Source organism: Carassius auratus, chromosome 16 (genome assembly GCF_003368295.1).
Source record: "Carassius auratus strain Wakin chromosome 16, ASM336829v1, whole genome shotgun sequence".
NCBI lineage: Eukaryota > Metazoa > Chordata > Actinopteri > Cypriniformes > Cyprinidae > Carassius > Carassius auratus.
The window spans coordinates 19,228,284-19,245,945 of NC_039258.1; the positions used below are offsets into that span (position 1 = coordinate 19,228,284).

A 17,662-nucleotide genomic window follows, 5' to 3' on the forward strand; every position below is an offset into this window, starting at 1 on the left:
TGCTCTCGTTTTGTGCCCCCTAACGAAGACTCTAATTAGTGTTTGTGTAATTCTGCACTGTCTTCACTGCCTGCTCATCTTAATTAACTACATTCATCTTCACCTCCCTCCTCTCTCTCATTCTATCCCTCGCTCTCTCAGTCTCTCCCATTGCTCTCTTAAAAATAACGCCGACTAACTGCGTCCCACCTGGAGCAGATCTGCTTTTACTGTACTGTACCTCCTCCTCCCTCTCGCACACTTGTTCTTTCTCTGTGTGTCAATAAAAGTTTTATTGGTATTATTTTAAGGAACTGCGATACTCCCAAAGCACCTACGTATTTGCTTATATGAGTGTATGATGAATAATAAGAGTAAATGATGGAAAATGTTACATGATGAGTATGAATATAATACATCACAAGTGCAAGGTGACCATATCCATATAAGTCATTACACTAATTAAATTGATTAAGGAATTGATTATTATTTTTATTTTTTATTTTAAACATCAACGTCTGTTTCAGTTCTGCCTGTCGTTTAGAATCCATTGATCATTATTCCTGAGTTTTTCCCGGGTTTTTATGCCAGCTTTTATCATTATTAAGCTGTGATTGCTGACTCTGTAGTTGCTCAGATTTGTCTTTGGCAAGAGTCCTAACAGTAATGAGACACGCTGCCAATTTGTGCTCTCGTTTTAGAGGCCGGAAGCTGTTTAATTTGCTTTGTGTTTGGGGTTTTATATTTTCCATATGGGTATTCTGTTGCACATACTGCTTTTAGTTTGTGTTGATCTGTATGATGTTAGTGTTCGATCTGCAGGCATTTGGAGGGTCCATATCTCAGTGGTGTAAAAATCACAGTGATATTGCACTGAATTCAAAACATGTCAAACTTATAATTCAGTTAAAAGTCATTGTATCTAACCTGAAATCTTCTTAAGTGAAAGTAAACCAAAAAATAAAATAAGAAAAGTAGTTGGCTGGTGAAAACAGGAATGAATTGAATGATAAATAAATAAATAAACATATATATATTTGCCAGTTTCTAAACCTTCCTAAACATTATAGTATGTCTCCATTATCTCTGCTACCTTACATCTATTTTGAACAAATAGAGAGAAAGAAGAAATAATTTTAACATGGAAACAGGCAACGCTGTTGTGTGACTTACACCTTCGAATAATGTGTACTAATCTAAGAGTTGCATTATTACTCCATACAGAGCTGCTATTGCTTATCATTAAGTGAGCATGCAGTTATGTTGAAATGTCTGAATGTGATAATGAGAAGGCAGCTGATAGGTGTGTTGTGTGATCCGAGGTTGTGTCACTGAAGTTTACTGGAATCTGTGTTCATGAAATCCAGGATTTCCCCCCATTTTCTTTCTCCGTCTTAATTGATTCACTCATTACAGTTGATGTGACGTTATATGACGTCAGTTTAAAAACAACAGTGTTGCTATTCATCATAACCACATCGCTTCAGACTCTTTCAGGCGGTGTGGGGGAGTTGAGTTTGAGGGTTCAGTTTGATTGCCATTACAGTAAAACAACACTATATTTATAGTTTATTATGCTCACCATAGCTTTTTAAAAATAAAAATGCAATAAAAACAGCAATATTGTGAAATATTATTACAATTAAAAAATAATTTTATGTAATTTATTATTGTGATGCAAAGCTGAGAAGTCTCCAGCGTTGCATGATCCTTCAAGAAATCATTCTTATATATTGATCTGCTGCTCAAGAAACATATTTGATTATATAAGTTGTTCTGCATTTTGTGGAAACTATACTTTTTTCAGGATCCTTTGATGAATTATAAATAAAGGTAAAGAAAAACCTATCTTTTGTAACATTGTAAATGTCATTGTTATTTTTGTTTTGATCAATTTTATTGCATTCTTACTGAATGAAACCAAAGATCTTACTGACCACAATCTTTCCAATACAGACCATATCTTCTCTCAGCCTCAAATGCCACAACCAGTTAACAGACCGTCTGAAGCATGTAGAAACACAAACATGGCAAGAAACGGCTGGAATAAACACTTCCAATCTGATTGCCTGGGTTTCTGCACAACTTCAGGTTGAGTCAGGATGAACAGATGTTTATCAGCACGTTGATAAACCGTGTTTACAAGTTACAAGGATAATTATGATCTTACATTTACCCAGTCTAATTGGACTGAAAGAATAAACAATAATTTAGTCATCAAATGTTTATGTAATCATTCCAGATGCACTTTAAGTTTAAACCCAACTGTTCTTTAATATTCTTCTGTGTCAAAAACTAAAGCGAAAGTGCATTTCTACATATAAAGACTCAAGCAACTGTCAAAAGATTATTCTGATGCATTCTAATTGGCAATACAGGAAGTGTGCAATCACATCACTCTGAATCATAACCCATTAGAAATGCCACTGTAATTCATGAGTCAGTGTATTTTTGTTTGCATAATATGTGAACAATCTCAGGTAAGAACACACTCACATCATATTTTTTTCTTCTGAAAAGCATTCATTTTGCATCCTAACTAAGAGCGTGTGATGATATTTTGGCTGTACAGCTGTGCAGATGATGCAGGTCTCTGTGAAGCAATGGCCCGGTGAGACCAGCACACTCAACACAACAGCTGGGAGATGATGCTATAAACTGCCATACAAATCTCAAGCTGCACCGCAGTGTGCAATTATCATCAGGGTCATTGTCACACATCCACTGGGTTTTTTTAATTGAAAAAACTATAAACGTCTCAAGCTTATAAATGCTGAAAGGAAGAAATCAGCGGCCATTCAGAGGGATGAAGAGAGAGCAGGAGACAGTCGATGGCGTCCGGTGAATGTGAGCAGAGTCACCATCTCATATTGGCCAATCAGTCAACCTGCCTGACAGTTATTACGTTAAGCGGCCAATCAGATTGCTCTGCCTCTTTGCCTGGAGGCTGAAAAAACAGGAAATGATGTGATCTCTTGTGGAAGTAGGACGTGGCTTACTGACACAGCTGGTGAGAAGTGCAGACTTGGAACACTTTGGAGAAAAATAGTGTTTATGTGTAAAACAGAATGAAGCCAATGATAGTACCTAATCTTTGAAATCTGCTTTGTTTTGTGGATTCTTTGTAGCTTTAAGGACATCTAGAACACTTTTTTTTTTTTTGCAGATATACACATTTAAAATGTACGTTTTCCTTATCTAAACTGATCAAATTTATTGTTGACTCCTTGTGCGCTACAGCTTTTTGTCCAATCAAATGTTAGTTAGGATGGGAAAGCCCCGCACTCTAAATGACAGCAAGTAGCAACTGCTTCATGGCTGTGACATAACTAAAGTCTATTGGGGGGGAGGGGGGGTTCTTTTTCTTTTTACATTTTTTTGAGCTCTTCAGAATGCCCCATCCAAATTTCAAGTAGGAAAAAAAAGTCTGTAAGATTCCTTTTTTTTTTTTTTTTTAAGAAATCGATACTTTACAGAGCAATAATGTATTCAGTTGCTAAAAAGTGAGAGTAAAAATCTTTCCTTCTTTAAAAAATTGTACCACAGTTCCCACCAAAATATTATGCAGAAATAAAGTAGTAGTTTTTTTTTTCCACATTGATAATAATAATAATAAGAGTTTCTTGAACACCAAATCAGCATTTTTCTGAAGAATCATGGAGTAATGGCTGTTAAGAATTCAGCTTTGCATCACAGGAAAAATATATTTTAAAATATATTCAAACAGACAGCATTTTATAGTTTTAAAATAATAATGTCACAATATTACAGTTTTTACTGTATAAAAAAAATCTTACAAACCCCAAACCTTTGAATAGTAGCGTATATACAAAAAAATTAACTAATTTAAAACCAATATAATATAATTATAAAAACTAAATAATAAAATGAAATTTGCAACTGATCCAAAACCAGCTGACCAGTATGAAATGTTTTCAAAGCTTTTAGAGGCATAGGAAATAAACATTTTCAAGGGATATTCAAGGAAATATTACCACTTTACAATAAGGTTCTGTTTGTTAATTACACTTAACATGAGCTAACAATGAAAAAATCACCTAAAATGTACTAATACATTAAAATCAAAGTTGTATCTGTTGACATTATTTAATAAACCTAAGCTAAAATGAACTATGAACAGTTGTGTTTTTGGTTAATTAATGATTACAAAATACTGTAATAAATGTACTGGTCATTGTCAGTGAATGTTATTGCATCAACTTGTGTTAACATTAATTACTGGGACCTTATTTTAAGTTATACTGTAAGCAATTAAATAATTTTTGTTTGTGTTTTTAGACATTTAAATGTTACTCATTTGTCACACACATTATTTAATAACTGTTCATCAAGCTTACTTTCATAACTGTAATGAAATATGGTTTGCAGACAGTATTCTTATGCATGCTCTGTCTTTACCACACACACAAACTTGCGTGACAACCTCTCTCCTGCCTAAAGCTATCCGGTCTCTTAAGGGCACGTGAATGTGAAATACTGTGCCGCTCACTCTGCCTTCTCTTAACACACTCACTCTCTCTCTCTCACACACACACACACACAGAGATTGGTCGATTCACATGTCGTTATGGTGTGAACCGCTGACCCAGGCTTTTAGAGAGCAAGGAAAGGATGTTATTGCAGTGAAGGGCATGACTTCTCACAGTAATGTTTCAGCGCTAGTCCTGAGTGTCGTACTTTAACACACACAGAAAAACACACACATTTGAGACTGCATTGGAAAAGATTGGGTTCATTGACTCTGAAAATAGGTGAGGGTGATTTGATGGTGAAATACAAAGGAATGTTAGTCTCTGAAGCATGATGCCCAAGACTGATCACTTATTCAAATTCATGATTTTCCCTCTTGGAAAAATATAATTTTGTTTACAAAAAATATTTTATTATTATTGATGTGTTATATATAATAAAAACATATAATATACAATATATATATGATCATTATTTATATTTACAATTTATATGCTGATTATTTATGATAAATATTATTTATTATTTAGATTTACTTGTGTCATAAAAACACAAAAATTACAATTAAAATCTTTCAGTTTTATTTATTAACTTTAATAAAATTTAGAATAAATTGTAAATAATAATAACTTGTTATAATTATTTTACCAGTTTGTAAACATGTTTACATTAGTCATTAACTTTAATAACATTTAGAAGAAACTGTAAATAATAATTATTATTACTTTTATTCTTAATAATAATAGGTTGTAAACATGATTACATTACTTATTACCTTTAATAACATTTAGAAGAAACTGTAAATAATAATTATTATTACTATTATTATTATTAATAATAGGTTGTAAACATGATTACATTGCTTATTACCTTTAATAACATTTAGAAGAAACTGTAAATAATAATGAATTACGAAAAATAGATTGCAAAAAAAAAATGCATTATTTATTTATTCACTTTAATGATATTTAGAAGAAACTTTAAATAATAATAATAATAATAATAATGAATTACAAAAAATAGATTGCAAAAAATGTTATGTTTACATATAGGGATTAAAAGTTTTCCCAATTTCCCATATTATGAAGTTCTATTCTGCACAAACAATAAATAAACATTTGTATGTATGTATGTATATATATATATATATATATATATATATATATATATATATATATACTTCATTGTATAACTTACAGTTTATCCAGGTGTATGCGAAGACTGTAAATGTGGAGACGACATGGAAAATCACGACATTGCAGAGATCAGGATGTTCTTACTAAACTGATGACTTGGCAAGGAGAAAGCTTGTTAGCCAGGCCAACAAGAACCTTAAAGAAGCTGTAAAAATTTATGGCCGTGACCGGACACTCCCTACATACAGTATCACCAAGTCTGAGTTTTAGGGTAAGAATTGAGGATGGAAACTATTTCTTTCAACAAATAACATCCAAGCTCATATAAATTTTGCAAAGAGACACAGCATCCAAAAATCATTGCAGAAAATCCAAAAGAAATATTTGCCAAACCAACACAGCTCATTCCACACAAACATTATCCGGACTGTCAAGCATGCTGGGGGTTCCTCCTGTTGGCAGAGACGGCTGTGCACAAGAGACCTCTGTGCTGTCTGACAGAGCTTTAAAGAACAATGAGATGAATTGTCCAGGTGTCTTACCAAACAGAGACTGACACTGTAAAAATGAAAACGTGCAGTTGTTATTTCAAGGATCTATTTCTGCTTGACCTGGCCATTGCAAAATGCAGCCTACCATTTTTACAGTATATCCCAACAGACTGATTGTACAATGTTGAAACTTGATCAAATTACACATCCAATCTATTAAATCAAAGCTAGAACTTTTGAATTATTAGTTTCATAGTTCATACACATCTTCCAGAACATTTATCACTTATATTATAATTTTCAACTGATCTTTTATTACTACCTTGACAGAAATACAAGCGATTGTAAAGCTTCTTCATATCCACTGTAATATAACTTTAATAAAAGACCTCTTTGATGAAATTAGATCAGTTTGTTTTTCTAAACATATTGTTTCCATAAAACAAGTGCATACTGTATGTGTTGTCTCTCCATCCCTCATAAACACACACACACACAATCACAAACATCCAGTAAGTGCTCCGAGGGGAGAGGGTATTCCTGTGGGGCAGTGCAGCTCCAGGCCTGATTTATGTCAGCGCTGCTCAGGGAAGAGACCCAGCAGAGCCCAGTCCTCATCATCTGATCACTGATCAGCACTGCATCAACAGGAGGCCACGTCAGCTACTCTCCCCTCTAAACATCATTAACACTGCTCATAGAAACCGCTATTTATTTCATGTTATTTGTAAGTTATTTATGCCATGTTTAGCCTTGTGATTAATTACAATAATTTATAATAAGTAGTACTTATTTTCAGACTATAGGTATTTATTTGTTTTTTAACAATTTAATGTCAAATAATTAGGCTAATATTACTCAGGGGACGAAACATGCTTCAGCTAAGGTCGCAACTGCATTATAATTATAATCAAAGCACGCCGATTTATGAAGACTGGAGTTATGTTATAGCTACGCCAGTTTTGTTTACAGAAGTGCTCCTACGGTGAACATTTATAGTGTATAAATGCAAATGTGGAGCCTCTAAACTTAAGGAAAATTAGCTGGGACTTTCACAAGTGGAAAAGAAACTCCTACCTGCGTATACAAACGGAAATCTGCAAAGCACGCGAACGTTTTCCCGTGCGCGCAGAAGAACGTTCTCGTTCACGCGCATACTGCAAATCTGTTTTGCGTTTTTTTCTTTACTTCACTTCATCTACGTGTTATTGTAAAATGTAGGTAATTTAAACATTAAACAAAACTGCTTATGCTATAACAACGTTTAAGTAATTATTATAGTATATTATGGGCTACAAAAAAATTAGGCTAAATAATAAAATCAAAATACACATTCTTTATTGACATCTATAAGTTTTCAAAAGACACATTTAACATCCAAGAAACCTTTCAACAACACACAAACACACACACACACACACACACACACACACACACACACACACACAAAATCTTTAGATTATTAGAAATTAAATGTTTAATGAAACGCTCTCTAGGGAACCTAAACGGGGAATTAATTTAAAGATGCAGTCCGTAACTTTGTTGTGTACTAAATGTACAAATTAATCAAATAAGCGATTACATAATTAATAAATTTTCCAAACCATGTTTTTGGCTTATCCTGAATCACGTACACCTAATAATTAACGTACACCTAAATATTTCAGACTGGAATCGCTGCGGAGTAGCTCAGTACCTGCGCGATTCGCCATAGACATAAACAGAGAGAAGTAGATCCGACTACAATGTTCGTCCGCAAAATGCACGCAGTTCTGTTTATGAACCGCTAGCGCAACAAAAGTTACAGCTTTAAAAATGTTTTTTTTTTTTTTTTTTTTTTTTTTTTTTTTTTTTTGCGGAAGCCAATTAGCTGTTTTATGGCATCACTGCAAGAATAAAACAAAATACAAAGAACCTTTTTTTAATTTAAAGTAAATTTAAAAAGGCCCTTTTTATTGTTGATCATGTGGATTTAAGTTTCTCAAGCTCTCTGAAAAATAAAATAAAAATAAAGGCCAGTATGAATATTTGGCTTTCAAGAGAAGGAAATTAAAATTATTTTAATGGCTGGAGATTACAGCAAGTGAACAGCCATTCAGATGATCATGAGATGCACACCTTACATGCCTATGGTTTCTGAGAGGAAGCCAGGGATTATAAATGAATAATGTTTTAAGTGTCTCTGAAATTTTAGCCTTTGGCTCTCTGTTGGTAATGTGCCGAATTTGAGCAGAAGCCTGAAAAACACAAGCACATCTGCACGGCAATCTGAACAAAACCTGCCAAACATTTCAAATTTGATGGGGGAGAGAGAGAAAGATCAGTGAGAAGAGAGAGATCAAAGCAGGAAGAGTGTGGAAGAGAGATTGGAGGGGGAGGACTGTTGGGAGAGAAGAAAGATGATGAAACACTTTTTGCGGAGTAATATTTTCAACAAAAGTGTACCATTCATCCACATATATCAGTCATCGGAATCCAAACAAATGTTTCTCTCTCTTTCGTTCTCGGAAAGCCTGCCCTCACCGCATGGCCTTCATTCCATCGCTGCCGGCAAGACTCTCTCGTTCATCCATCTTTTCCAAAGTGCTCTCCTTCCCTTCTTCTCGTTCACTCCCTCCCTCTATCTTGCACTCTTCCTCAGCGCGCACTAAACAAATAACGATTGTATTTATCTCTATCATTCTCTCCATTTTCCTTTCCTCTCTCTTGTTTTCTTGCTCCCTCGTTCAATATTTCATGCGGATGAGAGCGTATCTATTCTAAGCTTGCTCTCCGCCACCTCCCCTTCCTCCCCAGTCGTTAAAAAAATCCTTTTTCTCTCCACATCATTCTTTCTGTCTACCCCCTTTCCCTCCATTTCTATAAATCTTTCTCTCTCCCACTTCATCCCTGATGTTCTGTGTCCCATTTTTGCTCTCCCTCTTTCTCTTTTTGTGACTGGACAATGTCCACTTCATTTATTCAAAGAGGTTCTTAGCCAGCATGATTTCTCTTTTTTCCATTGTTTGGCAAACAGCACACACACACACACACACACATATGCGCGCACACACAGGCTTTTCTGTTTTTCCATCTCTTTCATTGTAATACTCTTTTCTTTTCACCAGCCTTACTAATATCTCCGCCTGCTTCTTGATCATCTTCTCGTCTCTCTCTCTCTCTCTGTGCGCTCTACCTATGTCAGTGTTGTTTTAGGCACAGCAGTGGAAGGTAAACAGTGAGATTGAAAATTCATGTCAGACAGATGAGTGAGAGGAAGGGAGAGCGATGGAGGGACGGAGAGTGACAGAAAGTGAGAGAGAGCATGTGTGGAGGGCCACTTTTGCTTCTTAATTTTGAAACTAAAAAGCTCTAAGATATAATCGGTCCTGTAAAGCTACAAATTGTGAAAGTGCACTTAAAGAAATGTTCTAGGTTAAAAACTTCAGTTCTATGCAGAAGCTGTGTGGCAGTTGTTGACCACAACAGTTGACACATTTGACTTGTTCCTTTAGTTTGTTTAAAAAAAGATATTAGATTCACTGAAATGTGGTTAAATATGGAAATAAAAGATAAAACGAAAGAATGGAAAACACATTACAGTAATGCACTTACAATGGAAGCTTGAAGCAAGTGTTCCAAAGAGCTTAAAAGCAAAAATGGTCAAGTTTTACTTAAAGTTTTGTTATTTGCCCTTTTAAATCATTTTCTATAATAATATTTGGAACATTCATGTTTCATTACAACCCTTCCATATCACTTACTGTTATCCTGCTATCAGTGTTGGGGAGGAACTAGCAACATGTAACAGAATTATTTAATTTAATTACAAAATAAACGTAACTAATCTGTTTTTATTTCTTTCCAAAATTGCTCTAAATTGCTCTAAAATGTGAGACACCAATGTTTCAGGAGTTTAGGACACAGAATAGAAAACAGGGTTATTTGATAACAGTTTTGTTTCCAATTTGGGTTTTTGTATGCGATTTATTTTTTTTAATTAACTTAAAATTAAAAATTACATTTTTACTAAAAAAATATTCATATGACTGAACACTCACTTTTTTATTTCAATTTGCTAATTATATTAACTGCAAACTTGTTTTCTTTTGTTTATATGCTGATTATTTTTCTGTTACAGCTGAACACAGCTGTATTTTATCTGGAATATTCTTAAATAGACATTTTATATGTGCTAGATTCCCATGGTGTGATATTTTAAATGAGATTTGGCAACTCGGTAAGTGCTGCAAATATAAATCGACATTGTTATACAACAGTCTACAGAGCCTGTTTCAGTCTGCCCGGATGTCTTCAGCGTGACGGTGACGCGGCGTCACCTCCCAGTCACGGGGAGAGAACTTCAGTGTCATAAGGTCAGCCGTTCAGCCCGATGTGTTTGTGTTTTAGTTGGGTAGTTTATATCTGAAAGCAAATCAAAGTTGGGCCAGAGCTGAATGTTCTATTAGATTGAAGGCTATGAGTGTGTGGAGATTGGATTTGAGAGCGAGAACCCGACAGATAGCGCCGAGCAGGAACTCCCAGAGCTAAATGTCATAAGGGCCACTGTGTCACGGGGCCTGAAAATGATACACTACCATTTTTCATCATCTGCTCTAGAGACAGAGAGACGCAATTGAATTGGGAAGCAGTATTGCAAATGAAAGATGTTTTATGAAAACTGACAATAGCCCGTCATGGTTATATAAAATGGTTTGAATCATCGTAAATAAAGAAATGGAACAGAAAGGATATGTAAATTTCTCACTCTAGGGGGAGCGCACAACTGACTTGCTTGAATATTACAATTTAGGAGCTATTTATGATTGCAAATTTCAAACTCAATTTGCAACATATTTAAAATACATGGAATCTTAGTGTGTGACACGGATGTTGAAGAGGGGATATTTTCATCTACCGATTTACATTTTTTAGCTGGAGTCCCAAAACTTGGGTGCTGACAGGGCGAAGGAGCGACTTTTGAAAAGAGGAGTGAAATATCTCGTCGCTGCCATAGAAACTCTGGCAGAGAGAAAGATGGCAGGGCGATGAGAGTGAGGCACACAAAGAGGTGACAGAGGTAGATCACGAGAGAGTGAGTGAACAAAAGGAGGACAGAAATAGACTTCCAAAGAGTCAATGTAGCTTGACACAATGGGTGTAGGGTAAAGACAGGAGCTGGTAAATGTGTATGTGTGTGGAGGGTGGAGGGGTGGTGGCACTGTGCTTTACAAATGGGCAGCGGGAGAAAGACAGGTGAGAAGTAGTAAAAAACAAAAAGAGGGAAAAGACAAAAAGACAGAGGGATTCCCCAATGACACCTAATCTCTTCCTCTCTTTCTCACTGTCCTCTCTCCCTCTATTCCCTTCTTTTCTCCCAATAAATCATTTTGACTTCTCCTTAACCAACTCATTCCCAGCAGACAGGAGGCAAGCTGCAACTATCCCTCCTCTGCAACTCTCTCCTTCCTCTCGCTTGCTCACTTTTTCTCATTCCTGAAAAAATGAAACCCTAAAAAAAGAAAAAAAAAAGAAAGAAACTATCGCAGCTATCACCAAGGCAACGTGTCTTAAGGCATCATGACATCGACCATCATGTAATAAATATTACAAAGCGCTTTTGCTTTAACCATCTACAAACATTTCTGTATCTGTGTGTTATCTGTTCTACATTTTAGAAAAAACAGACAGACAGATAGACAGATAGAGAGACAGATATCAGGGTTGCCAGGTCTGCATAACAAAATCAGCCCAACTGGTCCTCAAAACTAGCCCAATAGTGTTCCGGGGGAAACGGCTATCAAAATCTATCCAGGGGGATACACCTTAGTCGAAATAACATTCCGAGGCACCCACGACAGCAGAATAAAAGTTATCTAAGTTTGTGAAAAAATGCATCTTTGAGATACAGTAGATACCTGTAAATAGATAGATAGAAAACATGCCCAATTGTGTTGCGGGGGAAATGGCTATCAAAATCTATCCAGGGGGCTCCACTTTGGTTGAAATCATGTACTGGGCGCCCACGGCAGCAGCCACAGTGTTAAAGTATCACAATTTTGTAGGAAAACTACGGATTTGGCAACATTGTGATAAAATGAAATAGAATAGAATAGAATAGAATAGGTCTGATAAAAGGGACACATCTTTCACATTGATGCGATTTTAATATAAAACAAATGACACAAGTGCAAATACAGGAGCGGGGGAGACTGATTACTATCATATGAACATTAACATCAGCTCAGCATCCTTTATGTGGATGAGTAGATCCCATGAGTGAAGGACAGGGATAGAGATGAGCCAATCCATCAATCCATTCACCCTCCTAAGAGGATTTCCCATAATTATTCCATATTAGAAAAGACCTACACTGTCTGGAGAGAGAGAGAGAGCGAGAGAGAGAGAGAGAGAGAGAGAGAGAGAGAGAGAGGGCAGGTGTAGATAGGAGGATGGAGGTTTGCGTATAATAGGATATAAAGCTCTGCTCTCTGACAGACAGTAAGAGGAAGTGCTGGTGGTAGGTAATTAAGACTGCAATAGGAACCGTCCCTGTCGTAATTGTTTAGAAATATAAAATAAATTTGATGTCGTCCGTCGCGAGAGCAGCTGTCTAAAAGCATCTCTGAAAGACTGAGAGCTGAAGCCAACGGACGCGCGCTTTTGTCCTGGGCAGGAGGCGGAGCTGGTGCCTGAACGATCGAGCACAGCCTACCAAACAGCGCGCTGGTGTGTGTGTATGTGTGTGTGCGAAAGAAAGAGAGAGGGAGCGTGAGTGTGTGTGTGTGTGTGTGAGAGAGAGAGAGAGAGAGAGAGCAGAGCGGTGGATATGGCCAAGGAGAGCGAATAAAACTCACACGAGCACTTGTTCGTCAGACAATTGTAAGTGTGAAGCATCCCGCAGCCGCGCATCCTACCAGATACGCATCAACAAACGAGAATATTAGTTTTACAATCACGGAGCCTCGTTGCCTCCAGAGTTTCTCTAACCCTACGGCGGGACACGGTTCTCTCTTTCCCGCATTTAAACTCTTACCATCCAGCTGCCTGCATCCATTTCTGCTCCGTCCGCGAAGGACCATCAGCGGTGCTCTCGTATCGGACTATTGGATTTGGGTTGACGCCATGGGGACAGAGGGAGGGGGTCTTCGCCATGGATTCTGACTTTTTAAACACTTAAAACAAACCTATAGATTGCGAAACCCCGTGTTTAAGTAGTTTTACGCTTCAGGTCGCATCTCTTCCTGCCCTTCTTCACCGAACGGGATGGTTCCGGCGCAGCGTCGCGTGGGGTGAGAAGATCTTGCAAGACTGAGAAGAAAAGCGAGAGATCGAGGGATTATGGCACTCTTCGCGCTCTGTCTTTTTATTCTGACGCTCACCTGCACGAACTTTGACCTGGTGACTGCAGCCAGGCACGCGGTACACTGGAACAGTTCAAACATTCTGTAAGTCGCATGTTAATCGTCATTTCCCCCCTCCAATAAGGCCTCCTTTTTTAGAAATTACATTTAAATAGATTTTTTTAAATGTCTGAAAAATAGCCAAACTCCGCTTTAAACAGGGAGAGTAGGGTAAAATATAGCTAAACTAAAATTGTGCATGTAGTTATCTAATCTGAAACCGGGATTCCCTTATAGCCCTTACTCCCCTGGGTAGCTTACATCAGTAGACCAGCTTTTTTGAGATGTGCCATGTTTGAGTGTATTGTGCATACATTACTATAATTAATGCAGGTGTTTGTTTTGGTAATATTAATAAAAAAGTAGGAATTATATATTTACTAGATGTCTTGATCTTGAAAACAACCAGGTTAGGTAGATGTTTGATGAATAGGGTTAATGCTCTGTAGTCCTCATCTGAAAAAATCTAATTAAACAGAGCAGAGTTTTATGCCTCAAGCCCCAACTGTAATGTCAAAGCCAGCCAAAAACATAGTAATGATCACTGAAAACACTGAGATGTACATACTGATGTGGCATAGAGAGACTTCTGTTCTAAATATGAGTCTTGTACAGTTTCATATCTGCTGTATGTTGTAGAAATGTGGTCAGATTTGAGCTTTTGTCCTCACAGAACCTTTCTCTCTCTCCCTCCTTGTGTGTCTCTTTCCATCACTTCTCCGTTCTCTCGCATGTTTCTCTCAGGGAGACTCCGTCTGTTTCTCCCCTCTGCTTTTTCGTTCTCCTCCCTCTTTCAACATCATACATGGAGCCCAGTCTAGTCCCCTGTTTCTTTTCATTCCATCTGCTGTAATTAGCAGCACTTTTTCAAAATGACCTCAATATGCCTGCATTGTGACACCATTCAATCTCAGCATCTCTCACTGTCACACACACAGTCGGTCTCTCTTTCTCTAACACACATACACACTTCATTTTTTGACTTCATATTAGATTGGATGAGGTGCTTAGGTCACGGTTAGGTATGTCATCTCTGACTGAATGGTAAATTAGAGCAACAGTGGGGATGTAAATGAGTGTGTTGGTGTATCAGTGTGTGATCTGGCTCTACTGGTTGTAAAACCTATGAAATAATGCAGGAATTGACCTAGTTTACAGGTACTGTTCACACTAATAAGTAGCTTGGGGCAGAATACAAATTTGGCCTAAATCAAAATCCAATTAAAAACATAAACCAGCAGCAGCAGCCCACCTGCCTTAGAGCCTCTTATTTATTGGTACGTCTATCTCAATCTCAATCACTCACACACTCTTGACACATTTTACAGCTGTTGTCTGTGATTATATGAAAATCTTAAGCTTGTTTTTAAGATGGCGCACACAGTTCGATTTTTACAGCCATTGGACACCCCTAGATATGAGCATTTTGCCCGTATTTGAGTTTCACCCCAATGTAGTTTAAATACCCCACCTTCTGTATATACAAATATCTCTGTATATACAAATATTTTCAGTTATATTTTACTTATAGTGCTATATAATCATCATGCTTTGCGCCATGTTGAACATGGCCGTGTGACTGACTACAAACTCTAGCATTCATAAAAGAACAGAACTCACACATCCCCTATAAATTGATTGATTTTATCCCAGTACAGCCATGCAAATGCAAACATTTCAGTTTGATTAGTGATAAAGACTGATAATTTTGCCATACAATAGTGGTTCTCAACCAACCAGTGTTGCGCTTACCAAATCCATTAGCTAAAAGTGTTCGTTAGTTCCATTGTATTGGCAACGACGGAACTTGCACCCCAGGTTGGGACCTACTAGGGGACCTCAACAAACTTCCAAATGAGGGCCGAAGGATGATTTAGGCCATGTCCACAGGTCTTTTTCTTCCGTTTTGAGAAAAATCTCTGTCCACATGAAAACGCAAACACACGCTATGATGATGCACTGTCAAGAGCATGCTAGACCAACAGGTGGCGATATAATCTCAACTGTAAAGCCATGTTGGCCAATCAGCAGCCTGAAAAAGTTCAAAGTTGGCGGAGATAACAAAGCAGGCTCTGACATAAAAAGCCCAAAACTCCGGTTTTGCTTTCTACACGATAACACTGCAACCAGAGTTTTTGAAAATCCTCGCCCTGGCAGGAGTTTTCAAAAATGTTCAGTTTCAGTAATCTGGCACTGCATTTACGTGTGGACGAACGTCCAAAGCATGTAGAAAAAGCTGCGTTCGTGTGGACAGGGCCTTAAAATTATTCAAATTAACATATTATTAATAATACAATTTATTTTATTATTAATAGTTAAAATAAATCAGATTATGTCTTTGTGGCCAACATCATACAGTGTGAACATATTAGTTTTAACGTTAATCACACGTATTTATGCAAAACTTAAATTTACTGACTTTTTTTGCACTGAAGTTTGAGGAAAAATCTTGGTAAAATGTCCAATAACGGAGTGGAATAAACCAACATGCAAAGGGCATTTTGCACACACTGGTTTCGCGTGGGCCTGCTTATGCCTTGGTGTTTAACGCTACGGGATTATATCTGCGCCGCCATGTGCTTTTCCATTCATTCCGGAGTGCTCACTGTGCAGAGAAATTAAAAGTGCTTCTTCCACCCAGTTTCAGCGTACTGAGAAAGCTGCCTAACTGCATTAGCATCGGTAGCAGCATGGGGCCGGATATGTTACGTGATAAAGCCAAATTAAACTGGCTTATTTCCATGGATTAAGTTTAATAAGACTTCTTCAGCAAATGCCATTACACACTTTTCGGCCCACTGCACAGTATGGACATTAACCCCATTTTACTACAAGCCACAGTGTTTTCCCATTATTTCTACAAGATGTTTTCCAAGAAGTGTGTACTTAGTTTTGGTCAAAAAAACAAAGGTGTGTGGGGAAATTAGCCTGTGTGCTAGCATTATCTGTGTGTATATGTGTGTGTGTAGTCATCCCTCTCTTTCCGTAACTGCTCTGCAACACTGATAACACCCTGTTACCTCAGCTTGGACTAGTTATACAGCAAAGTGAAAGAAAGAGAGAGCTGATATTTAAGTGCTGTAATGCTGAATGTCGGTATGCTATACGTACACTTATTCTCATGGGTCAGAGTCTAAATGTAGCACAGCATGCTAATAGCGGTAATAGCTGTGGTCAATTTGCTGAATTTGAGTCTACAGCCAAAGCTGCACAGTCACTCCATCTCTCCTCACCGTGCACCAGCTAGTATTCTCTGGGTAGTGTTTTGACTCGGGGGTGTGATACGGCACACGTGTGTGTGAGTGTTCTACAACTAAACGTCTTTGTTTCGAGCTGAGCACGTTTGGTGTAAACAGTAAGAGAGGCGCCGTAGGCTATGAGGTAAAAATGAAAACAAAGCAACCAGACCACTGCCGCCTCATTCATCTTCTAAGAGAGTTATAGCTGAGTGTACCTTCAACTCGCACACATACACACATTGACAATTACTGAGCGCGGAGTGGGCAGTGATCCTAACGGCCCTACACTCTCGCTCCAGTGATGCGCATCCCAGAAAAAATACAGAACCCTCTCAGACGCATAATTGAGAAACAGGGTTGAATAAATACATACGGACTACCAGTTTTCCTGGGCAAACAAACAGTTGACGAAAGGATAGATTCTGTTTTCACATTCTCAGTGAATGCTTCATTACAGTTACATTAGGGGACTCTGTGGTATGTAATGGAGAAAAAAACCACTGTAAACACATGTGTAATATTAGTAGAGGTGAAGTGAGTGTGGACTCCATGGGGGAACAGCTCCACTCTGTTAAAGCGCAATTACAGAATGAGAGTGGAATACATGAACTGAAGACGGCTAAAAAAAACATTAAAACTACAAATCTGTATTGGTTAAACTGTGTGACCTATAAAATGTTGTTCTTGTGGTAACATCAAATTTAACTGGTGTGCAAAACTGGTTCAGCTGAATCAACCTCAGTACATTGGGTTTCATGAATGACATTTAAATGTTTAATCAGCTAACGTAGCTGTATGTATTTCCTTTTAAAAGTCCGTTACAGTGCTGTTAGGAATAATATAAGATAAATATAAGATCGGTTTGTGAATTGTACAATAAATTTGGTGTCAGGGTGAGGGGGAAGGGGGTTGTATAAGCATTGACATTTTAAAAAGAATTTCTA

At 37.4% G+C, this 17,662-nt stretch overlaps 1 protein-coding gene across 1 annotated transcript in view; it reads left to right on the forward strand.

Moving 5' to 3' along the window:
- Nucleotides 1-12,726: 12,726 nt before the first annotated feature.
- The window catches only part of efna3b (ephrin-A3b), a 54,752-nt gene continuing 49,816 nt past the window's right edge, over nt 12,727-17,662 (forward strand). The window contains exon 1 of the mRNA XM_026284666.1: nt 12,727-13,524. Coding sequence (XP_026140451.1) covers nt 13,418-13,524 — 107 coding nt within the window. The 5' untranslated portion in view covers nt 12,727-13,417. The remainder of the gene's footprint in view (nt 13,525-17,662) is intronic.